This window comes from Gallus gallus, chromosome 4, assembly GCF_016699485.2.
Source record: "Gallus gallus isolate bGalGal1 chromosome 4, bGalGal1.mat.broiler.GRCg7b, whole genome shotgun sequence".
NCBI classification, from domain to species: Eukaryota; Metazoa; Chordata; class Aves; order Galliformes; family Phasianidae; genus Gallus; species Gallus gallus.
The window spans coordinates 69452301-69479824 of record NC_052535.1 but is presented as its reverse complement, the minus strand read 5'-3'; the positions used below and the strand labels follow the sequence as shown (position 1 = coordinate 69479824).

Genomic DNA, 27524 nt, shown 5'->3' with positions numbered 1-27524 from the left:
GAGATGGTTCCTGTGATACACTGCCAGTCTCAGTGCTGCTGGTTGCAGTGCACGTTGACACTTCTCCCCTTTGCACAGAGGCCCTCTCCCCGCCCAGCTAAGCTCGCAGAGCTTATAGGAACGTGGTCTGCCACATTTGGTTAAAAGCGCCCCAACATTTACAGAGTGCAGAACTATTAGAAAAACGGCAAGCCAACAGCAGCCAAAAATCTCCCCTTATACTCGCGTGCAAACGCGCACGGAACCCACACGCGGACTGCCCTGCGTGCCTTTAAGCAGTCAGGACCAAGGAGAGCCCGCCCGGCCGCGGGGATGCCCGTGCGGTACTGAAGAACAGAGAAGGAGAGCTCCACGCCCAGCCCAGCGCTGAGTCGGGCACACCGTACGCTGCTCTACATGCACTACGCCCGGCCCCTCCCCTCGCCGCCCTCCCCTCCCGGGGCGGTTTCAGAGCCCCGCGGCCGCCCCCGCCCAGCCCAGCACAGCACAGCCCCGGGCGGCTCCGGGGGAGCTGCCGCAGCCCGCGGGACGCCCGGACCGAAGCTGCGCGGGGACCGCCCGCCGCCGCTCCGCGCCGCCCTTTTTCCTGCCTCGGGCCGGGGCTCCGCATTGATGCCGCCAAATAAATAACTGATTAAAGCACGGGAAAGAAAGAAACAAGCGGTGCGACCGTCTCTCTTTTGTACCTGAGCAGCCGGGGCTCCCGTGCGGGCAACTACAGAAGACGCAAGCAGCGCTCTGAACTCTTCCGTGCCAGAAGGATGCGCCGGCTCTCCTATAAGAACCCGACGCCGGGGCCGTGAAGCGCTCGGCGGAGGGGAGGCGCCGGCAGCCCGCCCGCAGACGTCCCCGCTTTGGGCACCGAGGAGACCCCGAGGGGCCGCGTCCCACCGCCGCAAACTTTCTTCCCTCGCCCTCCGGCCGCCCCCGCGCTCCGGCTCCGGCGGCGCTCGGAGGGGCCGCATGGGCGCTGCCGGAGAGCCGCAGCTCCGTGGCGCGGCCCGGGGGCTGCCCTGAGCCGGGGCCCGGCGGGCGGCGGCGCCATGTGGGCGGCCGGGGCGGGCGGCAGGGCGGCGTGCCCGCGGGACGCGGCGCTGCGCAAGGCGGCCTTCGCCGGCAACCTGGCGGCGCTGCCCGCCCACCTGGTGCCCGGCGGCCGGAGCGTCCGCGTCTTCATCAGCGCCAACCCCGAAGGTAACGGCCGGGCCCCGCCGCGGCTCCCCCTGCCGCCCGGGGCCGCCTCCTCGCGGCTCCCCGGGGCCGGCTTCGGGCGGGGGGCGGCGGGCGGCGGCTTCCCGCTGCAGGGGAGGGCGGGACGGTGCTCGGCGGGGCGCCCCGGGCCGGCCGTTAGCCGAGCCTCCGGCGGATCGCGTGGCCCCGGCGCCCGCGGCTTAAAGCGAGCGCCGCGGTGCTGTGCGCCCGGCCGGGCCGCGCTCGTGAGCTCAACTATACGGTTTTAGTGTAATGCCGTCGCGCTCGCACGCTCCTTATCAGAATGAGTTAAGCCGTCCTGCTGCTTCAAACCCCTTGTTAAAATTACCCTGTCGTGCGAGGGATTTGCGCGTGGCCGGAGTGCCGTTCCCGCTCGGAAAACAGAAGTTTTGAAGCGCGTTCTCACACGATGCAAGGAAGTAACAACTGAAATGTTCACACCTCCGACCTTCCCCACCTGTACAAACGAGCCCGCAGCGCGCACGGCTCTGTCACCCCGCCACCTCCCAAACCTAACAGCGCTGTCTCTGTGCAGGCATCCCAGAGCTGCAAGCCGTGCCGGCAACGGCAGAACCGTTCGGGTTCTGAAGTGCGATTGCCATGGCACCGACACCTGTGTGACGCGGGCAGCGGTGCCCACAAGCCGACAGCGGGCACAGTGCTGCCGGGATTACCCCGTGCCCGGGTCCCGCAGCCCCACTCCTTACTGAGGGCGCCGGGATTGTGGTTGGTGCAAGCTAAGCAAAGATACAGTTAGTGATAACCAGAAAGATGCTTAGTTGGCTCTGAAAGAAAACTGGCATGAATCTGTAGATTTGTTACTCATTGGGAATGGCTTTCAGCCAGCATTGCCTCCACTGTGGGAGCACCGATGCCTCCGTGTTTGACGTGAGTGGCATTTACCAGTAGGGCAGCTTGCTGCGTTGGCTATGTGGTTGTTCAGCTAAAAAAAGCCACTAAACTCATGCTGGAAGTGAGAGATGTAAGCCATACATCTGCGGGATTTTACTCTTGCATTGTTATTCCAAAATTTCAGCCTTCACAAAACTATGAGAGGAAGGATACAACTCGGTTGCCTTAGAATTGTGCTGGCTTCCTTGTAGGGTGGCGTGGCCACAGTGATCATCGCTTCTCGCTGGCAAAATGTTATCTGCAGCTTTGCTCCTGCTTTCAGACACGATGGTGTGGGAGAGGAGTTTCAGTGCGTACTGCTTTTGGTGAGCAAGTGAGCCGGTCTGTGAGTGTTCAGAGGCTCCCAGTGACCAGCAGCAGCCGTGGCTCTCAGTGGTAGCACTGACACTGCGTTGCTCACTGCATGTCACCTCTTGATAAACAAGCAGATGTATTTGACGGGAATTAGATGTCATCTACTAAAGTCCTTAGACATAAAAGTGCTGTTTGCAAAAAAATAAAAATAAAAGTCTCAAAGAGTTCCAGATGCAAATGTTCTGGGGAAAATGAAAAAGGTGAACCCCTTCCTACTGAGCAAACCATTCAGCGTGTTTCAACCCCGGCTGCAGTTCTGTCTGCATACCCAGGGCCGACCTGGCTGTCCTGCAGCCCCTCCTGGCTGCTCCCCTGCTGTGGCCATTGCTCAGCAAGGATCTATGGAGCGGTGCTGCTGTGGCGCTCAGGGATACTCCTCGTTTCAACCTCACGGGCACAGACTTAACATAGTCCTCTTGAATTGCAGCAATTTGATACGTGGAAAGTGGGGAAAACCAGAGCTTGATATGATGACTTTGTGGTTTTTTTTAAGGGCATACTGTATTAGGACTAAAATTTATGTGTATTGCATAGATAGGAAAAATGGTTATTTGTAAAATTTCCTGAACAGAAATCCCTAAAAAGAACGCTAAGCAGCAACAGTGAGCATGAGTGACAGAACAGAACTGCTTCGTTTTACAGTCTCTTGCTTTCTGGATTGAATTTTGTAGATAAGTGAAACTGCTTTTTCCTCTAGCAGTGTTTTCATCTATCAGTGGTGTTGATTGGTGTTAATTAATCACTGAAGATGACGGAATCTTTAGAAACATTAAAGCTCCTTTATTATTTGAACGTAAATATGTCTAGTTTCTTGTCTCAGTAGATCCAAGCAACCAGGCATATTTTAAATGCATATTTTGGCTAAGAGAGGTTGCAGATTTTTCCTTCAACCATTCATCACTCGTCTCAGGGTATTTTGCTTGCTTCCAAGTGATTAGGGAGGCAAGATACGTTTGCCTGATTCTAAGAACTGCTTCTGCTGTTTCCTGTAGGAATCTGTGGACTGCAATAGCAAACAGCTAACGTCAGTTTGTGACTCAGTAGTGCCTGTATAGATCCCTGCCAATAACGCAAAGCTCATGTACAAGCATACGACAGGTACAAAATTCCATACAGCCCCGTTATACCGAGCAGTGACATCAACGCTGTATGGATTTGGATCATTCCAGTGCCTCTTGTCATTACTTTATGCAGAAAATCATTTGAGTTGCAAAGTTCGCTATTTCGTTCAGCAAATTATGTGGTGATACAGAGTGATAAAAGTCCTGGCTGAAAATGATTGCTTAACTGGAGTTAGGGATTTGAAAAATGATTGAGAAGGTGCTTTTCATGTCATGCAGCAGAGACAAATGAAGGCACTGAAGAGGGATGTGTGCAAAGCCAGCACACACAGGCTGTTCAGCTGTTCCACTGAAGACTGATCATACTTCACATAGTATCTGAGTATGTCCTGACAGAGGGTGTGAGCCACTCTGACCTGAAAGAAGTAGGCTGAACCTGCGTCCAGCATGCAGCACTTCACAGGGCAGGGATGCTTCTCCAACCATTGTTTCAGCTGACTCTTGTCTGTGCAGCACCTCTGAATATTTCCTACGTTCCAGCACAGTATTTCTTTTTTTCTGCTTTTTCAAAACATTTCTGCTATATCAACAGAAGCAGTTGTGCTGAAATCATGAACAAACTTTGTTTTAAAAACCCTTTTTTATACAAAAAGGCTGTGCCCTTCATGAGCTCTATTCTTCCAATGGCCATTTCAAGTTTCAAATATTATAACTAATTATAAAATTGGAAGGACAATAGTAAATTGCTCTAGCTCTTTTGAACTCTGAAATTAGCCCAGGATCCAAGACATTACTCACTCTGAATTTCTGCCTACTTACTTGTGTACGGGCTTTGGTAATTCAAGTACCTACTGATCTTTGTTGCTTTCTCTCAAAAGCAAATTCCCCATTAACAAGTAATAATTAACTGCATACTTTCTGTTTTGGATGGTCATTTGTTATAGTCTCTCACAAGGACACTGAAAGCCAACTACTTATTAAAAAGCTAATACTAGTTTTGGCATGATTAATAATCTTAACTATCAAATCCTATGTATACATGTAGGAATTTAAAATTAAGATCTTATTCTAGTAAAAGGTAGACTTAGAAGATCCTCCTTAGTGATATTTTCTTGTGTTACACTATTGAATGAGTTTGAGTTTTCTTGAGTTATTACACAGATGTTCAACATAGCTTATTTTCCGTTGACATACGTAGTCCAGAACATTGTATTAATTTGAAAAACACTCAGCTGGAAAAATACATGCATGTTTTGTGCCCACTTTATGTACTTTATTGTGACACATAAGGCAAAATTCTCACCCACAGTTAGTCTGATTAGACAAGGATTATTCCTGTAATTAAGGATTGCAGAAATGAGTCTTACCAATTTTTGTTTATATCATTTTTTGAACTTGTTGTTATAGGCTGCTTTGCAGGAGTTCCATGTATTTTTGTATGTTGATGTACATATGAAAGAAAATCTAACATGTTGTTTGCATTGTATTCCCTGCTACTGAACTGCTTAACTCATAACAGATTAAGAACTGTGACTGCTTTAGTTTCAGTCTAATTGCTGTGTGTGCTAAGAAAAAGGTATAACTTCGATTCTTTGCATATTCCAAGTATATGATATTATTTTTACCCCAAATCTTGTTTTGCATAAGAAAAATATAACTCAGGCAATGTTAATGTTAACACTCAAAAGTCAGAATAATACTTCACTAATGATGGTCCATTTTGTCCAACCCAAAAATACCATATGGTGTCCCTCCTTGGATTTGTTGCACGAAGGTCTTTTTTTAATGACAATTTTATATAATCTGGGTGGAATTTGTGCCTGAGCTAAAGAAAAACACAGATGTTCAAGTGTATAAAATTGCAAGGGAGGTGTTGCGGAGATGTGGAGACAAATAACTCCAGGACTTTTTTCATGCTAAGTGTTAGTTCTGGTTACCTAACTTTGTACCTATTTATGGATTTACGTGACACACATCACTGTGGTGTTTGAGAGCTACAATCCAAGCTACACTTGAGAAAAAAAGCCTTCAAAAGTTAGAGACAAAGTTGAGTAACTCAGCATGGTTCAAGCATCTGCTTTTGGTGGGGGCCTTGATTTGATGTTTTACTTCAAGAGGCCCAAAGGTCAGAGATGCCCACAGTCCATTAAGCTTGGAACAAAGCTTGCTATTTTCAGTGTTTCAGCCTTTACGCTAACTTTTCTTTCTTCCTGTGCCACAGAACCACCTTTGTTGTAAGCACAGTTGAGCAGAAAGTGAGATCTGACTCCCTGAGGCTGTAGGACTAAATCTCCTGTAGGCTGTAACATTTTTTTTTTTTTGTGGTCAAGGCAGGTAGATCTGAACCAGAAGTAGACAATTTTTGCTGAGCAGATCCTCAAGCTTTTGTTCACATTAGAGGAAATGGCCGTTTGGGGCTAGGATGGAGGCTGAGTTGGATTAAAGTTTCTGCTGGTTAGTTAAACTTGATAAACTGTATGAAAAGAACTGCTTTTCACTTCCCTCTGTTCTTTTTGTGAGTTACTGGCTTATGTAGCTCAAGGAGTGGGCTGAGGATTTGCTCCAAATATACCAAATGTGCAAGGCAAAACACTGAGAACTTTTGCTTAATTCATACACAAAAATGTTCATTCACATGCTCACCAGGTAGGATCTGCATTTGGAGAGCAAAACTGAAATCAAAGGAGTTGTTCTGCATTTTTTCTTCTGTTGTTTGCTTGTTTTTCTCTTAGAAAGACAGCAAGCTATTTAGTTTGTTGAGGTTTTTTCATCTTTAGAAATAAGTAAAATTATGAGAAACCCAGTCATTTTCCTTCTAAGTAGCATAGAGAGTTTTCAAACTTGCTGCTAGATCTTCTTGTGAGAATTGAGTATGTACGTTTCGAAGACAACACCCAATGCTGTAGTTCTAGCATCACAGAAGATCGGCCTAGGTTTTGTTAAATGCTATTGTAGAAGTGAGAGCATTACAGGGGGGTTTAGATTTTATCCAGAAGTAAACTTGTAAAGACTTAGGGATGTTCAGGCTACATCACAGTGCCTTTCCCAGTTCAAGATATGACAGGAAGTTTTTTCAAGTGAAACAAATGAAATTTATTTTAATTTTTCATTTGCTGAAAGAGTATTTTGTGATAGGATACCCTTTCAGGCTGCAGCAATAATGAGCCAGCAGTGTGCCCTGGTGGCCAACAAAGCCAATGGGATCCTGGGGTGCATGGAATGGAATGCGGCCAGCAGGTCAGGGGAGGTGATCCTCCCCCTCTACTCTGCCCTGGTCAGGCCTCACCTGGAGTATTGTGTCCAGTTCTGGGCTCCCCAGTACAAAAAACAGGGAACTCCTGGAGAGAGTCCAGAGCAGGGCCACAAAGATGGTAAAGGGCCTGGGGCATCTCTCTTATGAGGAAAGGCTGATTGACCTGGGTCTGTTCAGCCTTGGAAAAAGAAGACTCAGAGGTGATCATATTAATGTTTATAAATATCTTAAGTGTCAAAGGGACATTGGACAACCTCTTTTCAGTGGTCTGTGGGGACAAGACAAGGGGAAATGGCCATAAACTGGAGCATAGGAAGTTCTGCACCAATATGTGAAGGAACTTCTTCACAGTGAGGGTGATGTAGCGCTGGAACAGGCTGCCCAGGGAGATTGTGGATTCTCCTCCTCTGGAGATAGCCAAGACCCGCCTGGACACCTACCTGTGCAGCCTGTTGTAGGGGGCCTGCTTTGTGGTGGGGTTGGACTCAATGATCTCTAGAGGTTCATTCCAACCCCTACAATTCTGTGATTCTGTGATAATACATTAATAATATTTAGTTACCTGTAATTTAAGATTTTAATATACTGAAGGTGGTAGAGACAGTCACAGATAGACATGCATAAGGAGTACAGAAAAATCTGGTGGCTTTTGATATAGGGAACATATTTCAGGATGGCTTCTTTATTCCCTTTCTGAAGTTGTAATTAAAGGATAAAAATTGATAGATTAGAAACCCCGAATTAAAATATGGTTGTTCCAGTGCAACACTAAAAAACTCCACTGGCCTAATATCAGTCAGTTAGGTTCTGTGTAAAAGAGGGGCTCTTACTTCCAAAACTTATAGCCAAAAGAGAGGAGTAGGGCTAACATGCCACTAGCTGGAAGCTTGGCAGAGTAACCTGGGGGGACCCTGAGCCCCTGCTGGGTTTGTGCATGTGCTGCTGTTTGAGCACTGAGATGTACTGCATGGTCTCTTGGGACATCTCATTGCCTCAGCCGCATCTGTCTTTGACCTGCTCCTGAAGTTCCTCTATGGGTATCCATCTCCTAAGGCCCATTTCCAGAAGTAAGACACTTCTGCACAGACATGCCTGACCAACTGATGTAATTCTTTGTGGGATCCAGATCTTGAGAAAAAGTCTTCTTTGCAGACTAGATCTATCAAGCAGGAAAGATTAGGACATGGCAGGATTTCCATACTGACTTAATCCAGCGCCGTGCTGTTGCTATGTATCAGCCACTGGGACTGATCACATGGCTGTAGAGATGAGGTTTCAAGTTGCCAGGGCTGGGCAAATGGGGTTGTACAGCCTGCTCCTAGTGTTTGCTTGGGATAGCACAGCTGCAGTGATCAGTATAGTGATATGTACCTGTGGTAAGGTTAACAGGCAAAATGTTTCTTAATGGAGTCCATCTCACTGTACAAGCAGTTGGGTACCTTCATAAGCTCACCTATGCAATGTAAATCTCCTTCAGCTGTCTGTTACCTTTACTGAACCAGGAATTGAGACACATAGCCATTGCAGCACATGTATGATGCATAGCCACGTTATTTGTAAAATAATGATATCGAGACTATAATGAGTGACACGTTACAAAAATTAAGATAAAATGAGAATGGGTGACTCCCAGTTGTAGCTCCCCAGTGTAGTGCTCCCTATTGGCCAGGCATTGAAGGCTGGACCCTTGGGTGTGTTTGTGTCATTACAAAGCACTTGCATTTCCTAGAAGCCACAGCACGAGCTTTATGGAAGTACAGGGTCAGAATTCAGAGTCACATGGAAGCACAAATTTAAAAATCAATGGCAAAATAAATGGCTTGCACAAACCCTCCAAAAACTCTTTTTAGTATAGTGGTTTCAATATGTGTTATATGTTAGTAATTATTGCCAATTTGTTTTGTACAAGACTGATGCCTGACCATGCAACATAGGCACTTTATAGTAAACATAACAGAAGCCCTGACACTGTCTGGCTGATCTCACTGACTGAATTTTATTAGACTAAAATTACTTTTAAGATTGAGAGCCATCAAATAACCATGAGGATTTAATACTTGTAGTTGAGAGGGGTTATGCACATTTGCAGAGTTATGCACTTGAGCTACTCTAACATAAACAAGAGGCAAGTGCAGTAAGATCTGACATAGTGACTTAGCCCAAAAGAGCCCAGTATTCTTACTGACAGTTTCAGATGCACGACAAAAGAAAATGAGATCACAACAAGGACAAAATGACAAACATTATATCTTTATGTTCAACAATCCGTGAGATCCTTTGCTTCCAGGAATTTGTCTAATTGCTTCACTAATCAGTCACTAGTCTTGGTGTTTGCAACAACCTTTGAAAGATGGAACATTTTGAAACAGACTATTGCTCACAGAAATGCCTAACCCTACTCATGTCAGTGGGAATTTTGTATTCTTCATTTTCCACCATACACTGTTTTCAGTAGCTCAGACACTGAGATCTGTGAGCAGTAAGTGTTGACCCGGCTTTCTTTTAAGTTCACAGATTCCTTTTCAGTTACCAGTAAATACTAAGGATTAAATCACATTATTGTTTGGGAATGGTCTTGATTTATTTAATATATTTTTAATGAATTAGACCAAAGCAATGAAGATTTCTGCAATGCCGTTGAATTTATGTGACCCCTAATTTGTCTTAATAAGACATCAGCAAAATCTGTATGATGATTTACTCTGAAATACAAGTCAGATACACTACGGGACTATAAGGAGTTAAGAAATCTATGGTGAACAAAATAAGTGCAGTTGAGTTAAATGACATGCCATTTAAACCAGGTATATGATCACAGTACCCTATCAGAGGTCCGAGGGACTTCAGGCAATTCTTTAGCTAGGCAGCTATTTACTGTTTTGCAAATCAAAGAGAAGAGGCTGGAAGGGACCTCTTGTGGCCTTTGGATCTATGCTGCAGCCTGCAGCAGGCTCAGATATACCTGTGCCATTCCTCAATGAAGATGGTCTGACTTACCGTGACAGCTGCACTCTCTCCACACTGGTTAAGAAAATACACAGGAAAATGGATTATGCAGAGTACTGCCGCACAGAGCTCACACAGCACTCCTGGTAGTGCTTACAGCAGTGTACAGGCATGAAATAGGCTCATTAGTCAATTAAAACTACCAAAGATAAAAAAAAATTCTTTGAGCATTTCCTTGCTTAGAGTGAGTTTCATTCATTTTCACTAGTGGATGTCATTATTCATAGATTTTTCAAATCTGATTTTTACCATGTAAGGAAGCTGGTCTGTGCATCCAAGCGAAATATGAATAATTAACTAAGCTGGATAATTAGCTGAATTGGATAATAAACTGAACTAAAAGGAAGCAGTAAATTCCCATAAAGGTTAATTTACCATAGATGTACGTCCTGCAAGGACAGGATGAAGCTTTCCCTCACTGGAGGTGTTCATAAAGTGTCTAGTAGTTCATGCTAGAGATTTTCCTTTGATGAATTCATTTATGCTTGGAAGTAGGAGGGTTATTTACAGGATTTATTTTACTCACCTGGTGATCTGCTCTCATGTAGGATCTTCATTATGTTTGAGATGAGTATCATTTTGTCAGATCTGTCTAATGTCCATCAATGAGTTACATATTTCAAAAGACAGTGGAAGACACATGTAAAAGGCGCACAGGTCATCACTTATTCTTCTGTTCTTTAGAAACCAGAACTGAAACCAACCTCCTTACATGCCACCTCTTTTAATTAATTTTTTTTTTTGTTTTATTCTCATGCATGTATAATACAACATTATTCCACTGAGCGCTTGCATCGCTGGTGTATTATTCTAGTATCAATACCACAGTTGGTTTCTCATAGTCATTATGCAAATTCAAAATCATTTCAAATGAAAGAGGTGAGATTCCCCCATTGTGGGCTCAGTTGTGTTTAATCGTCTGTAGGTGCAAAAGGTAAAGGAAGACTTGTGCTCGTTTTTGTCTGTTCTGCAGCCAAGGGACAAATGCCTTCACAGGCAGTGAGAAAGACTGATAGTGTCTGGCAGTGCTAGAAATGGAAATGAAGCTGAGCCCATCCTTTCAACCACCTTCTATGCTGCTGTTGAGAGTACAGCATCATAAAAGATCGTTATCTTCCCTTAAAGGTCACTGTGGCTCATGGGGCAGCATCCATCAAATTTCCCATCAGAATATGCCGTGTTAATAGGTTGGTGTGCATCTGAGTGTTAACTGCTGGGTTTCTTTCCAAACTTGTCTGTTTGCAATAGTTGTCCTGTGTGTTTCAAAGGACTTTCAGATTACAATGCCTTCATCTGTCTTTCTACACGCCTCTGCACAGATTGTTAGTAAATGGGATTGTTGTCTGTATGTGAAACATAATATTTGTGCTCACATCATTTTGACACAAAGGGGCTTAATAGAAAACTTGAATTTGCATTATACGGTGCACAGAATATGCTGTTGACATTCCTGCTGCATGGCAGCTGCAGTTACATAGTGGGTGCACAAAATCCCCATAGCAGTGCAGGGATTGAATGCATCAGTTTATACGCACTGAGATAAAATGCCCGTGTGCCTTCTTCACATCCCCTTGCCTTACTACAAAAAGGAACATAGTGAAAAAGACACTTTGGGTACTTTCACATTCTGCTCTGTAAGAATAATTCTTAATATAATTATTTTCAAACTAGAGGCAAAGTGTTGGGAAGGATTGTTAATGTGGCTTGAAAGCACTGGTTGGGAAGGTAGTCTGTTGCTCAGTGACTGAGTAATTAACCTGGCATGCCAGATCTGGATGTTTTGCAACTGTTATTATTTTCTATAGCACTTGTGAAAGGTACTGATTTAGGAGAAACTGAACTTAGTTGTTTTGATTACATCTGTTTCTCAAGAGGAGCAAGTGGTTGGTACACATAGTCAATTACTAACTCCTCAGGATTCTTTAACTGCAGATTTACTGTTACCTTAATATATCATCAACTTAATGTGATTATCAAGACAAAAATAATTAATAAAATCACGGCAAAAACAAAATATGGCAAAATCAAGTCATCACAAAAATATTTGGATCACAAAAACAGATGCATTTGAAAAATTATTTTAAATGGCCCTTCCAACTACCTTATATAATCTTCACGAAAAATAACGCGTAGATGAATCATGAGGACTGGGAAGGCAGAAGGGAGGTGCGGTAGTGCCTCCTCCTGTGTGTGTCACTCACTGCTTCCCCCCAGGCATCACACAATCCCTAAGAACAGCCCATTTGGGAACTACCTGGCCTTGCCCCCTGACTCCTTGCACAGCTGTCCAGCAGCACCGCACATGGGCACAAGAACCAGCTGGAGGAGAAATCAGTCAGATTCTCCTTTTCAGACACAGCATTGCTGGGTTTCTGGCCTCCCCCCTCCGCCAGTCCCATTGCTCTGGGCTTTGTGCCCTCTTGCAGCTGCTCTCCCTTGCAGGCAGCATCCTTTAGTTTCTTCTTTGATAACTGCTTCTGCTGTAGCCAAGCGCTGCTCTTACTGTGCTGAGAAGTTATTTAATAGTCCTCCCTGGTTAGTACTAAGGAAGAAACAGTTGTAAAGAAAATTTCTGTTGTATTGCTGCATGCTTACTTCCCTGGCAGTAAGCATCAGCACCTGTTTCTCTTTAAGCCTATACAATCACATTTTTTAGCTTTTATCCCTGATTTCAGCTGTTCTCTTTTGACCCAAGCCTCATGCCTTTTTCTCCAGACTTAGAACTTTGTGGATGAAGAACTTAAAGTTTGGAGAAGAAAGATGCAGCTTTACCAAAGGCTGACAGGGCTTGCTGAGCTTGGCTATGGCTTCTCAGTGCTGCCAGGTGCAAAGTCAGGCAGGGGCAACAATAGGGATTTCTTCAAAATGAGGTGTGTTTAAGGGGCCTGCTTCAGCCCGTGCCATAAAGCAGGTGAGGCTCCTGCTTTCACTTGTTTTTTTTTATGGCTCCCCTCTGTCCTGTGCCTTCTCCAAGCCTGCAGTTCACTGCTTTGTTTGCTCCCAGCACTTGGAGCTGCAGCTCAGATGGGAGTCTGACTGTCTGTGGCATCCGACATTGCATTGATTGCCACTGTGTCCCGACCTCATGCGCTTCAGTTAGTGCCCCAGCTGTCTTCCCTCTGCTCTAGGGATGTCAGAAAGAAATTGTGAAGCTTCCATCATATGCACAACTGAAAACAGTCTCCACTATTAGACAGCTTTTTTTTTTTCTTTTTTCTTTTTTTTTTTTTCTGTTTTCTAGGTAATTCCACATATTTTCTGTTACAAGGAATTAGGATTTTTGCATGTCTTTGTTACTATGCTGGTCCATTTTTTTCTGTTCTGCAGTTTTGCACAGCTCACACATTAATTTTTATCATAGTTGCAAATACTAGTCCTTGCAGGCTTTGCTGTTTTCCAGTGCTTAGTTGTAATAAGCTTTGGTGTTCTGCAGAGGAATTTTTCCGACTTAATTTTGGTGTCTCTAAATGTGCTGTGTCTTCAGTTTCTCCTGTCACATCATTTAATTGTATGACAGTAATTGCTTGTAAATTGTCGTGTTTTCAAAAGCTTTCCTAGTTTGCATTATTAAATGAAAGAATTAGATTTTGTTGAATTCTTCCACTTGCACGGTGTGCAGAATGCTGCGTTCTCCTTCCTTAGAGATTCCACCTTCAAGCCACAGTGCTGCTGAAGCTCCCACTGTTTACTGGCATGTGCAAGCAAATATATTTGTGTTTGCACTGTTTGCTACACAGCAGAGCCAAGGGATGCAAGGCACCCAATCTACAAACTAGGAACCATTTGCACAGTTCCAGGGCAACCTCCTTTTTTTCTCCAGAAGAACACAGAAGGGCAGCTATGTCCCCAGGGTGTAATATGAGGTTGGATATAAGGGTGCATTATGAGGTAACATTCTGCTTCTGAGTTCTCACCAACACCATACCCATCAAATTTCTTGAGTATGTGGTATTTATTTACTATTTTTTAAGGATTGCATGGTTTAATATAAACTCCATGGAAGTCAGCAAGACATTAGCAGGTGCTGGACATCAGCTAGTGCCACAAGTGTAGAACCTCATTTAAGATCTTCCAGGAATAACAGACCTTTCCATTAACCTCACTAGCCTCAGGATCAGACTCCAAATTTGTTTCAGTGGAGGCATAATATACACAAAACAAAAATCAGAACTGTCAGAAACAACATTTGTTTTACATTGGGAACAATATCCTGTATGAATAATTAGTATTTCTGTTGAAATACTCCTAGTATTTGGATACAGCTTTTCCTTTCTGTAACTCCAGTTCCATTCTGATATTTCCCCTAATGTCCACATTATAACGTGAGTCCCGACTGTTTTGATTTTACTAATTGCCTCATTTTTTAACGTAAATAAGTTGACAGGTGGGTGTTATTGTTAAGCCAATAGGTGGCAGTGGTTGACCACATCAACAGTCAAGAAGCTGGGTGTTTTGTAAGTAAGGGGTCACCAGAAAATGTAGCCAGCTATCAAAAACTGTATTTAAAAAAAAATAAGAAGGATGTGTCCTATATATGTTGTCTTTAATTTGTCATCTCACAGAACTGAAATTAGGAAACACTTCAAATAAATATATTTAAAATTACACCTCAGTTAAATGGGACATTGTTTGATTTGGGATTAAACCAGAGGATCTAATTGCTGCAACTAGGAGTTCCAGGCTTCCAATTATGTCCTACACTTTGAATTCTGTCTTAGGTCGTTATATTTTTTGTTGGGAAAAAGTGCTTGTTCAAATGTCCTGATGTGGGTCACAATTTTGTAGTCTTATCCAGACATCTCTTTGCAATTGAGAGACACGCTTCAGGATTACTTGATATTTTAATGTTATTTTTCAATAGTTTGACTTTAAGCCAGGTAGCCTTCCCTTTGGTCTCAAATACTCAACCAGCTGTTGTATTTCTGTTTATTTTTTAAGAATCAAGCTGAGGAAGGGGAGGTGCAACCAGTGTTGTTAATCAGTATACCTGGTAGCCAGAGCACTAAGAAGGAGCTGGGGGTCCCTCCATGGTCCAGCACTCACACACGTTCTGCACATACTGGGGGCCTGGGGTTAAGACAAGTAGCTGTGTGCCACGTTGCAGTAGTGTTGTAGTGTTTTGCTAGTCAGAACCTGGAGAGTTACAGTCCACTGTGGTTATTAGGTTGATTAAGTAATGGCCTTAGGTGTGCCGAGTTGCTCTTTTCCCTTTTTTGAAAACCTGAAGGTGGAAAACTGAGGTGCTGTTTGGGAAGGGGTCGTTGAAAAAGAGCCCTGAGTAGCTTGGAATGCATATTGTAATACTCTCCATGCATAGAAATCCCAGGGGAAGGAAATGCCAACAGCCTTTAGAGTTAATTTTGTAGGAAGTCAGGATGCTGGGAAGCTCAAGTCATTTTTACCTCTGTAGCAGCTACATGATTCAAACTCATTGTTTGCAAAGTGCTCTGAGATTTTCAGATGAAAGGCACTATAGAAATGCAAATGACTTATTATTATGGTATTATTTTCAGAGACAAGGTTTCCACAATATTTAGGGGCATTTGTTAACCATTGATATTCAGAGCTTTTAGTTACAGGGGTAATACACAATGCTATTGTGCAGTATTAGTAAAAAAAAAAAAAAAAGCAGTGTAAAAGGAATAATTCAGTTGAATAGTTGTATGTGACAAGAGCATAGTAACATTAAGAAGTTTGGCAGTCACTTCCTTACAATTGCTGGTAGGTAATTTTTAACCTTATTTGCATAATATCTTTAGATAATTCATGGATATTCACTGCAGTTAGTAGACAAAGGTTATACAATACTGGCATTTTTAGTACTATAATGCATTTAAAAGTTCCCATGGCAAAAATCCATCCTACCAACCTGGCAAATATAAGCATTTAGGATACTTAAGGGAAGCAAATAGGTAGATCTCTTAGTGGATATTCACTCAAAACTAATTTAATGTGTCCACTGCTCATTCAGTGTTTTAGACTTCCACGAAGTACAAAAATTGTGTTAAAGTAAACCTATCTGTGGGCATTACACTATGAACAAAGCTGGCAAAGAAGCAGGCTGTGAAAGAGGTGAGGCCAGGACCTGATGAGCTGCTTCTGTACCAACGCTCTGTGACTCACTGGGACATGGAGCACAGAGAAGTGACACAAGAGCTGCTGCTTCTGTGTACACAGGGAGAGAGCAGCTCTTCCCTGGGTGACCAGAGGTGAAACAATACCATGCAAACACACAATAACAAGATGGTGCTGAGCAGCCTTCTCATGGAGCTGTGTCAAGCCCTCATCAACTAAAAGTCACGGTGTGACTGCAGCCCGTCCTTTGAAGCAGCATTTCCATTGCTGGGGAATGACTCCACCACTGCAGCCACCGGTGAGGGCAGAGGTTGGGTAGCATGCAGGCTGAGGGCAGAGTAACATGAAAAGCACAATTTCCACAGGGTTTCAGTGTTAACTCTTTCTGTTTGTTTGCATGTCTGTTTTGAAATTTTCAATTGGGCTGTTTCCCATGACATGTTTTATCCCAGAGATTAATGTTTGGTGACTGTTTGTACATATTCATCATCTATTTACTAACATGAGAATATAATATGTACTTTCCCTACTGAAAATAGGAGAAGCAAGTTTAATAGGAAAACAGCTTGTGTTTGAAGGTCAAACTTTGGTATGGAAATAGTTCACAGTGAGAAGCAGCACCCTGGAGTACTCTAATGAAAACTGGCAGTGATTTGACTGAGCTACAAGCCTTCAGAAATCACACCTCACACACACAGTCGTGCTTAAATAGTGATTGCCTACTACTTGGCAGAGAGGCTGTAAAAGCGTGTGTGCTAATTCAGTGCTGTCCTCAGATGTGTGCTGGGAATGCAGTGAGAGCCGGGGGGTGGGGGGACTCTGGCAGCATGCCTTGTCCAAGTGACTGGTTTCTGAGGGTTTCCAGTAGGCCTGAGCCTGCTGGAGCCAGCCAGGGTATTTCACTCACCGTCTATGTGGCAAGTCAGGAAGAGCCTGTCTTCTGCCTAAAAGTTGTCAAGAAAAGATGGATTTCTAACCACAAAGGCAAACAAAAGGTTAAGGCTGCACTGAGGCAAGGTGTAGGGCTGGGCGGGGGGGGGTGTGGCTGGGGATTGGCTCATGGAGGCAGCAGTCAGCAAGAGCTTGTAGGAAAGGTATGGGTTCACCATCAAGTTACAGTCCCATGCAAGACAGTGTCATTTTTTATTGGATTTAAACACTGGGGATGGGCTTAGGGGTATTTTTTTTTCCTTAATCTTGGCTTACATTTTTGCAAATACAGAATTCCTGTGGTTTATTGTAGGCTATCATTTGGATTTCAGAGTATCAGAATTAGAAGGTGCATAAAGCTTGTCTCACAGCTCATGTTGTCTGCTAGCAGAATGTCATGCAGCTAATCTGTTCATCTGCTGCAGCATCCTGGAAGGCGGAATTTGACTCTGTGACATCCTTGTTGGGAACTGCCAGCTTCACAGATTTGCTGTCAGTGTAAATCAGATTAGATTTTATTTAATTAAAGCAGCTTATCTGCCATCCATACTAATTACTGCAGTTCATCTTAACTAGATGCAATTCTGTTTCCTTAAATTTTCACAAATTATTATGAATACGGGAATTCTTCAATTTCATTAATGTAGTCAACAGATTCAAACTTCAATAAGATAATCACGTTCCATTAAATTTGGAGGTAGGAATAAAAATGCAGGATGGGTATGCCGAGTTGCTTGCCCAGAATACAGTTCTAGTTGAAATGTTCTTTCTCTTTCTGGTTGATTTATAAGGCATTAGAAACGTCACACTGCTCTTGCAATGTGTTGTTTCATTTCTGAGCAAGGCTCTACAAGTAATGCCACAGGGAGCAATGCCACATCCTGAAAGTGGAGTCAGTGGGGTTCTGCAGGGTATCCCGTGCGCACAGCTGGAAAGCAGCCGAATGCGATCTTGTCTGCTGTATACCTCAGGCAATGTATTTCCCATCTATTGTCCAATAATGCTCACTTTTAATTTTTGCCTTTTCTCAGTAACCTTTTTTTCTTTTCCTGTATCTGAGCCTATTTTAGTTCCCAAGTAAGACTGATCTATCTGCTGTCACGCTGATCACTTAAGAAAGGGCATATCATACCTGTTAGTTGGTGCTTCCTTAATAATGAAACTATAGTTGTGACTAATTTCAGTTTATACAGAGGCAAGAATCATTTTGTTTTAGCTCAGTAGCAGAGTAGTAAGTTGGTTTTTAACAAAATGTGTTCCTAATTGTTTTGATACGACCTGAGTTTTGGTAGATCTGTCTGGGGAAACTGGAATCTACTACCTTGTATCAATGGTTGATCAGTGGTCCTCAGTGGCTGTTAGAGGAAGAAAAAAATATGTGAAAAATGTCAAATGAAGCAAACTCTAGAACCTGATGCACTCCAAGTAATCGTGAGGATTTAACTCAATGAGGAATAAAATGCCCCTAAACATGTACTGCATGATCCTTAGCACCAGCTATTTTACTCTATAGTTTTGCTTGCCCTGGTACACCCAGCAGCAGGAATCTTCTCAAGCACTGTACACTGGATGATGAAGCCAGATCTATGGGCTCTTCTGAGAGACTAGATTGCTGGTTGCAAGAGGGACTTAGGAGGCCATCAGGGCTCTGGAAGTGCTGTCAACATTAACTTGGCCAACAATGGGCTTGTGCAGTTGAGACTTTAAAACTTCTGGACAGAGATTCCCAGCCTCCCTGAGCAGCTGACTGCAGTGAGGCACCACCTGCCTGCAGAAAAAAAGCTTCTTCTTATGCCCACATGAACTCCTCAAGCTGTAATACTTCGTTCCACTATCTTTGAACTACATCAAAGTAGATGTAGGCCAGGGTTATTTCCACTTTGCGTGACTATTCAAGATCAGATCCCTCAATAGCCACTTGTAGGCTTTGTGTTCATGACCATCTCAGTAGCCTCTCCAATTTCTTTCTCATCCTCCTGATTTGGGTGCCCAGAATGCAGAGCACTCCTGGTGTGGCCTCTCCAATGCCAAGGAGAAAAAAACTTGCCAAGAGGGAAACATGATGAGAGGGAGTGGGGCCATGCTCCTCCTCAAGTAGCTCAGAAGACCTGTCCTATTTGCAGCATTCAGTTTGGATGCATAGAAGCTTTGCACTGCAGATTTAACCTATTATTTTGTATCACTGCAGTTATACAAATGTTATCTTAACTGCGGTAGATGTTCTCCATCATTCATACATTAACACTGTTTTGGTTTGTTTTTTTTTCTATCATATTGCCCTTGAACCTAGTGATTTTAACAGTTGTGCTTTGTTTTTTGCAAATAACTTAGCAACAGCGTCATCCATTTGGATCTTAACTTACTCAACACTGGTCACAATCTAGACCTACATAATCCATCACATATCTTAATCTTATTTGGAGAGACAATAAAATTTATTATCTATACAAGGTCTCTGTACTAAACAAATTTATTTCAAATTTGACAGTATGTTTCTTATGTGCCTCATATGAATGTGTTCAAATTAACTCAATTCTTCCAGTTACTGTATTGTAATCTGTTATCAAAAAACATTGTTTTGCATGGTGAGAATAGGATGAAGATGTCAGAGCTGTGCATTTAGTGTGGTAGCAGGAATCACCTGGACCCAAAGATACCATAAGTAAGATGTTGTCATTTCCTTCTTCCTTTTATAGTACTATCAAATTGAAGTTGTTGAAGAAAGTGATAGCGCTTGACACAATGTCATTAATTAATGACGTTAATTTCTTTCTAAGTACATTTTTGGTGCATTTCTTTGTTGTGTGGTGTTTCTAATTGGTAAAATTCATCTTTGTAAGAATTAAATAGAAGTCAAACTGAAATTCTGACTGTTGAATGGCAAAATTAATTCAGCTGCACTTTACTGAAATATACGCTGCAGTATGAAGATGAGTATTGAGGCTACCATTGTACACACAAAGTCATTTGTGTGAAAAAGAATCATAGAATCATAGAATTGCTAAGGTTGGAAAAGACCTTAAGGATCATCGAGTCCAACCACAACCTAACCATACTACCCTAACTCTAACAACCCTCTGCTAAATCATGTCCCTGAGCACCACATCCAAACAGTTTTTAAACACATCCAGGGATGATGACTCAACCTCCTCCCTGGGGAGCCTTTTCCAGTGCTTAACAACCCTTTCTAGAAGGAAGTTTTTCCTGATATTCAACCTAAACTTACCCTGGTGCAACTTAAGGCCATTTCCTCTCAAAAAAAAAAAAAGAACAAAGTACAACATAGAGATGGAAAATTAAATCCCAGCACCAGATTTCCACTACAACTATGCGTCTATGAGGGCTCTTTTTATGTAATAAGTCTGTATCTCTAAAAGACTAAAAGAAGAAAGTTCATTTAAATATTGTTAATAACATCTTTTTCCCAACACAGATACCATAGCAGAAAGGAGTGCCCTAAGAGAGCATGTGTATCCTAAGCTGAGAGAATTCTGCAGGGAAAACTATGGGCTGGAATTTCAGGTAGGTTTTGTTGAATCTTGTGTTAAGATAACCACAGTTTCTTGCAATTAGCTGTATTTAGAAAGGATAATACTTTTAAATACTGTCATTGTTGCCTTACCACTGTTAAAATATAAAATTACAAAAAAATGTATTTTGTGTGTTAATTGTACTGCACTGATGCATTTAAACTATCTTACAGGCAGATGTGAGGTAAATCCTGAACAGATGAAAAAAACTCACTGGTGGAAAAAGCAGCATAGGAACAAAGTGGCAACTTTCACATCAAGAATTTAATCAAACCACCTCTATTTTAAACACTCAAGAATAAATAATATCAGAGCTGAGTTACTGTGCTCTGCTTCTAGAAATCACACTGAAGTTAATGTCACCTCTGCAAAATATTTTTTATTTCACGTTATCAGCATTGCATTGCACCATCTGTGTCCTTTCATAATTGTTATGTCTACCCACAGATTTGTCTTCCACTGTCATGTGGAAAATAATTTAACCAGGTGAATACTGAAACTCTGATTAAAAACAGAATTGAATGTGGAACATCTCAACAAAATTCCTACTGTGATTGTATCCCATAGAATCTGCTTCCTTTAGTGTCAACCATAAAATTCCCATTGCTTCAGTCCATTCAGGTTTTACTTTGTGTGATGGAAAACTCATAGACATCTTTGGAAAGAGCCAATTAGTAAAAAATACAGTTGCATTTGATTTAAAGTGCCGGAATTTGGCTTCACAGTTAAATCACTGATACATTTAAGTCAGGTGTAGCCAAATTCACGGTCCAGTAAAGTCAATTGGACCCATTTGTGTCCACTGGTCTGGAACTAGCTCAATTTTAAGAGTAACAAATGCAACTTCAATGTTGTAAAAATGTTCAGTTTTTTAAAAAATCCAGTTATAAATCTTCAAGCCTTTCTCACGTACTAATATTACCATCCCATCTTAATGACCCCAAAAACTCAGCTCTCCAGAGTTTAGCTCACTTGACAGCAAGCTAATGCCTTTTAGATAGCATCCTGTCCCTCACAGCGTTAGTTGTGATGTACATTCGACTGGCTTTTAATCAAAATAACAAGCTCCTGAATTAGGATATTTGTTCTTAATTCCCTGAGTCACAATGGAGTTGTTGAGTCTGCATAGTGGTAAATAACAGAGGTTCCTGATTAAGGCTATAAAGGAACTTCCTTTGAAGATCCTAGTTCATCAGCTGACTGGGAAGCCCCAGCTGCAGTGGTACACACAAGGAATATCAAAAGATACTAAAATATGGAAACAGTTTTTCTTGCTACTACCACGTGACAATCATGGAAAATGCCAATAAAAACTCTCTCAGCATCTTAATTTTGCAGTCATTTTTGAGGAGACTTGTCTGGGACAGGAGGGAAATGTCTCCTTCAAATAAATCATAATCCATTGAATTCTTTGTGGGAAAAAACATGCCTGTCTTCACATGGATCGTAATGTAGCCTTTAGGGGAGGAATAATTGAGTTTACTCTAGTTGATATTCATGGAAGCAAATTGTTTTATCTTACAGTTTCAACACCGGGAGAATCCATAGGTAATATGAGGTATGAGAGACAGCTCCACTGACACAATTCTGGAAACAGCTAGAAAGTTACCATATTGCTGAGGAAGGAAAGTAGGAAAACCTGCACACAAAATCACCAAGGGAAAGGGCTTTTTTTGCCTTTTCCATTCCTTATACACTGTATTTCTTACCTCAGTATGCCAAGTATTACCTCAGTATTACCAAGTCCAGACTGCAGATTTTATTGCAGTGGTGCCCATAAAGTAATATGTACTTTTCATATACAGTAATAAACTTCTATCTCCCTCCACAGAGGATAACATGTAACTTTCCATCCTGTTACATGATCCTGTACTGAGAAAACATGAACAACCTCACCTTAGTCTGCCACAAAGACGTTTAAATATAGGCTGTCCTGAGACACCCTGTGCATGACAAATCACGACCTAAGTGAAATACATTCCAGGACATTCATTGTTCCACCTTCCACTGCGTCATCTGGTTCCAGTGATAAGTGTTTCAGGTCTTGCAAAACATGAGATCTGTCAAGCATCCTAACGTTGTCAGAAGCTGTTGGGAAACATGGCTGCCATGTGTGTGGAAGCAGAACTCAATGAGTTAAATCATTCAATGTGTATGTGTATGATTTTGTAGTTCAGTGTGCTTCCTTTTCCACTGAGTCAGCAAATATTGCTGAAGAACTGGTATTGGTTAAGACAGAAACAAAGTTGTGAAGCCTACTTCCAGGAGGCATGGTGTTTTATACCTGGAATATAATATCTGGGGGAAGTGGAGGGATACAGAGTGGTTAAAGGAAGTAGTTGTAATAGAAAAATTTTGGCAGATAACTAGCAACAGTTAACGGACAGAATATTTTCTTCTTGGGAACAAAGGACTGTTTCAAATAATTTTCACTGTGTGATACTTGTTAGGAACAAAGTAGAATCTTTGCATGAATGAATTTTTTTTGGCCTTTTTAAGCAGTACGAAGTGATACAGTTAAAATTACCCCATGTAATTAGAAAAATCTATGAAACTGTCAATTCAGTAGATCAAAAGCTAAAATAAGCAAAAGGAAATAATGAATCATCAATGAAAAGTCACCATTAAGTGACTAGTGTGGAGGTAATCCAGAGCAGCATCAGCCCACCTTGTTTAACCAGCTGTCATCTCATTGTGACAGCCCTACTGAATGTCAGAGTGAGGTCAAGCAGTTCCTCCAACTGTGAGTAAAAAAACAGTTCAACATCAGGCACAGCTGTTGTCCTGTTTCATTTCTTTAATTTTGTAAATACTGTTTATTTCAGGTAGCATAAGTGATAACCAATGAGGCTCATCCTTTTGAAACTGCTGGTGCCTTCAGCGGTTTGATGGCTAAAATACATCTTCTTGTAGGACAAAATTATAACACACGTTAAGATACTATGCACCAAAATTAAGTCACTCAATAAAAATAATCTATAACTGACAACATATGGAAGGCAGGTGCCAAACCCCTGCAATATCCAGACAATTTCCTCTTCACATTTACAGTGTTACCTGATTCCTGAACGGTTAATTAAAGTAGAAATTTCCTTTATGTTTCAGTACAATAAATTAATTCAACCACTAATTCAAATGCTTCTGACAGTATGCTAAGATGCTCTAATTTTATGAGTAGAATACTTGAGTTCTATCGTATATCGTTCAAGCAATAAGACAGCTGAATGCAATATGAAGTTCAGTAATGAAGTCATATAGATAAATAACAGATGGGTGGGAGAAAGTAGGGAACACTTTTTCCTAATGAGACTAAAAGAGAAAAGGACAGAAAAGAAATCACTGAAAATGAGGGAGGTAGGAAAGCTGTTTCAGAAGCAGCTTTATAAAGCAGAAGACTTTTGTACCAACAACATTTTGGAACAGAACTTCCATAAAAAGTAATGATGCTAAAAATATTTTCTTCCAAGTGCAAGCTACAGTGCATTCACACCATGGGCTGTTTCATTCATCATCAGTCAGACAGTGCATTACCTGGTGTGCTTGACAACGTGGTTCCTACTCTAGCGAACACCACCGCAGGTCCCAAACTTTTCTGCCTGAAATAACCAACAAGAATATTAGTAATAAAGTTAAACATTGGCATAAGTAGTTCTAGGATGACAGCTTCTTAAGCCTTGTAACGTCTTGTTAGAAGTTTCCCAAGCTAATTAACCAGCTGTACACTTCTGACTTCTACTTTTACAGCAATTCGCTATTAATTCTTATATTAGATCTTCAGATTGATTTTATGATCTTTTTAGACAACAATCAGTTTTGTGTTTCTCACAGCAAGAGCAGAGTGCTCCCATGATACAAATAATGTAATAACTACCACTGGGATACATTCATGTCTTAATACAATTTTGATTTTGTTCTTTAAAACTGTCAGTTTGGACTTTTTTGTTCAAGCTACATGCTAACTGTAACAGTAACTTAAATTAGAATGTAGTAGCACGTGTCATAAATGTTATTCCAATAGTAAGAAATGTATGCATACAATCCCTATTCTTTTAAATTCAATTGCCCACATTAAAGATTTGGCCTTTTAGTTAAAATGTGTAGTGAAATCACACTTTGTCCCTAAATTTCTTGAAATACATTTAGCATCTGTATATATTCCAGTTTCTTCCAAGAGTTTGTTTGCAATCCATTACCATCACAAAACCAAGTCTGTAGCTATAAATGAAAGGCTGAACAGCAAGCTGTCTGCTATTGCATATCTGTACAATCTTTTCTCTCAAAGTAACAAAGGCCAGCCAACAAAGGAAGTGTGATATTACAGAACTGCACATATTCTTTCTTTTGAGCCATGTGCACAGGATGATTTTATATCCTGTGGTTACAAGCAACACAGGGTGTCAAGTCATAGTATTGAATGAGATTGACAGCAAAACTCCCATTAATTTCCATGGAGCCAGCATTTTATCAGTGCTTTTGTCATTATTTCTTACCCATCCATTATACGCAATCTACTAGAAAATACGGACTACATAAAATCAAGATCTTGTCATGCTAATCTCTGCACAAAAATATGAATATGAAATGAGAGACTGTCCCAGTCCTAAAGTGTACTTACAATCTAAACAGAAAAAAGTCTGTGAGGGAAAACAGAGGCTCAGATTGTCATTACTTAAGGAAAAACTGCCAGTCTGTTTAAAGACTGTAGATCTCATTGCTTTTCACAGCACTGCAGAAGAAGACTTAGCAGCACACAGCATGCCATCAAAGTTAATTTTTAATTTGATAGGTAGAAAGAGCAAATTATAGATTAACAACATTATATACTGTTTTCCAGGTCATAGATTTATACTGGGGAGTCGAGGCAGATGAATGGGACAGTCCTGAGCTGCAGAAGACTCGCATGAAGCTGTTAGAAGATTGCTTGAAAAGTTCTGCAGGTCCATGTTTTGTTGTGGGTATAAAAATAATGTTTTCCTTTACAACGATAATGTACTATTAATGATCCTAACATGCATGTTTCAGTAACAAATATATTCTTTTCTTCTTTCTGAACTATTTGATATTCCTAGCTGTACATTTGGTATACTGCAGCCAAAGGTTTCCCCACACAGAGCTGTCAAAAAACTGAGATTATTCATTAAGAGCAGAGAGGAAGGAAGGATCTTTCATGAGCAGTCCCTATGACAAGATGTATTTAGAAATCACAAGATGCGATTGTTCTACCACTTCAACAGGAGACGGACTGCTTGTGTAAGAAGGCCACCACTAATTAATTCTTGGCACTTTTCAGATGTGCATTATTGGCTGGCATAGAAGGACTTAGCTATAAAAGCACAGCAGCAGGCAAGAGCTATCTGCTCTGATATGCATTTTGCTGCTTTGTGTGGTAAACCCAAGTTGGCACGCCATATATTAGTGCATGAAAAGACTGGAGGTCAGAGACAACCTGAGGAGGCTCTGATACTTTGATATTTCCTGCTCACTGCCTTCTCTTTATTGTTGCCAGAACATTGCCTTTAGGATTCTTAAAGAGTCAGTAAAGCTGACAAAACAGATACATCTTCACTGGCTTTTTCTGTTGGACCTAAAAGAGAGACCACAACACTTGTACAGAAGTGCTTTATAAATCTTTACCCATTTCTTTTAATGTCAGAGGTATCTTTCAATAAATGAACCTGTTGTTCTATATGATGCTCAACAGACAGTGTTCTTCAGATGAAGCAGTTTGAATTTATGCAGTCATGCATTGGGATGAATAACTGAAAGGCATTGGGAGTAGACTACTTACAGTCCTGCTAGGTATACTTTTCCCCCTCCCAATGAATCATCTACAATAGATTCTGTCGACACTGGTTTTATATTAACTATATAATTCAAAATAGTGTGAATTTTTCTTTCACCTGTGCTTAGACAGATTTGTGCCATGTTTTCAGTTGAACACAGATCACCTGAAAAATATCTTAAGAGCTTTTAAACGCATTGTATGCTGTCTGCATTAGTTTTCAATGCAAAGAAAAAGTATACTGGCTTTTGATAAAGGCATTTTCTCTGCTGTTTAGAGAACAGCATATCCTCATTATCTATGAAGAGTAAGGCTGTTTTTCTTAAACTTTCTGAATAAGACCTAGAGAAGGAATTTTTCTAATGAGTTTGGCAACTGAGTGGTATGAACTGCACATTTAAAATATTCTATTAAGGTATAAAGCAAAATACAAAATGATTTAGGAAGAATGTGGGTTTATTTTTTATGAGAGATCTACTTTGTGAAAGGAAAACTTCAGAGAATATACAAATATGATGACAATATGTAGAATTTGCTGTGATCAAGATTACTTCTGTAGAAGATAAATACTTCCATTATTATTATTATTATCAGCTTTCTCGAGTCTCCATCTTTGGAAGAAATTAAATGAGGGATGTATAAAATCATTTTTCTTTTTATATCTGTAGGACTGTGGAGATGTTAGGATAAGTCTTCAGTTAAATCACCCTCTCTAAATACTATTCATTCATGTTTAAATCAACCAACAAAGGTCATGTTCAGCTCTTGACTGCAACAACCCTAACCCAGAGAACTGAGTCTTGGCTGGGGTGTACTGCTCTCCTTACACTGTTTTTACAAGCCTTGAGTTTGAGCAGCACCTTTTGTAGCTAAATTTGGTTTTCTGTATTTCTTTTCCAATTTCTGTCTTTCCTTTGATGGAGAAACAGACTTGGAGCAGAAAGGCATAGCATTTTTTGTTGGGCAACACCATCAGTTAACTATGTACACTCTTAGGCATGTATGTTCTGAAATATAAGAGAGTGAAAGAAACCTCTCGATACATCATTGCTGGATAGTTTTGCAGCTCAGAATTTTGGAAGTATTAAGAACTGCTTGCATGGCATTGTTCCTAAGGAAAGAGAAATCAAGCCAAACCAGAAATTTTTAACAGAGTGAAACAGTTAGCAGTGAGGCTGCATAGAATCAGATAACTCAATATTTACTCTAGTTTTTCTAGTTATAAGCTGGAGTAATAGTACTTCCAATGTCTAGGTTGCAGAATTATAGAAATCTCTTTATGCAAATTTGTTTTTTTTTCCTTTGCTATACCTTAGTGGAGTGCTATACCTTAGTGGAGTGTGTTTATTTCATTTACAACACAAATTGAACTTGATTCTACTCCAGCAAATGTATATACTTTTAATTTA

At 41.4% G+C, this 27524-nt stretch overlaps 1 protein-coding gene across 1 annotated transcript in view; it reads left to right on the top strand.

Moving 5' to 3' along the window:
- Positions 1–473: 473 nt before the first annotated feature.
- The window catches only part of NWD2 (NACHT and WD repeat domain containing 2), a 50290-nt gene continuing 23239 nt past the window's right edge, over positions 474–27524 (top strand). Inside the window, 3 exon segments of the mRNA XM_015285678.4 lie at positions 474–1194; positions 20237–20325; positions 25168–25284. Of these exon segments, the coding sequence (XP_015141164.1) occupies positions 1044–1194; positions 20237–20325; positions 25168–25284 (357 nt within the window). The 5' untranslated portion in view covers positions 474–1043.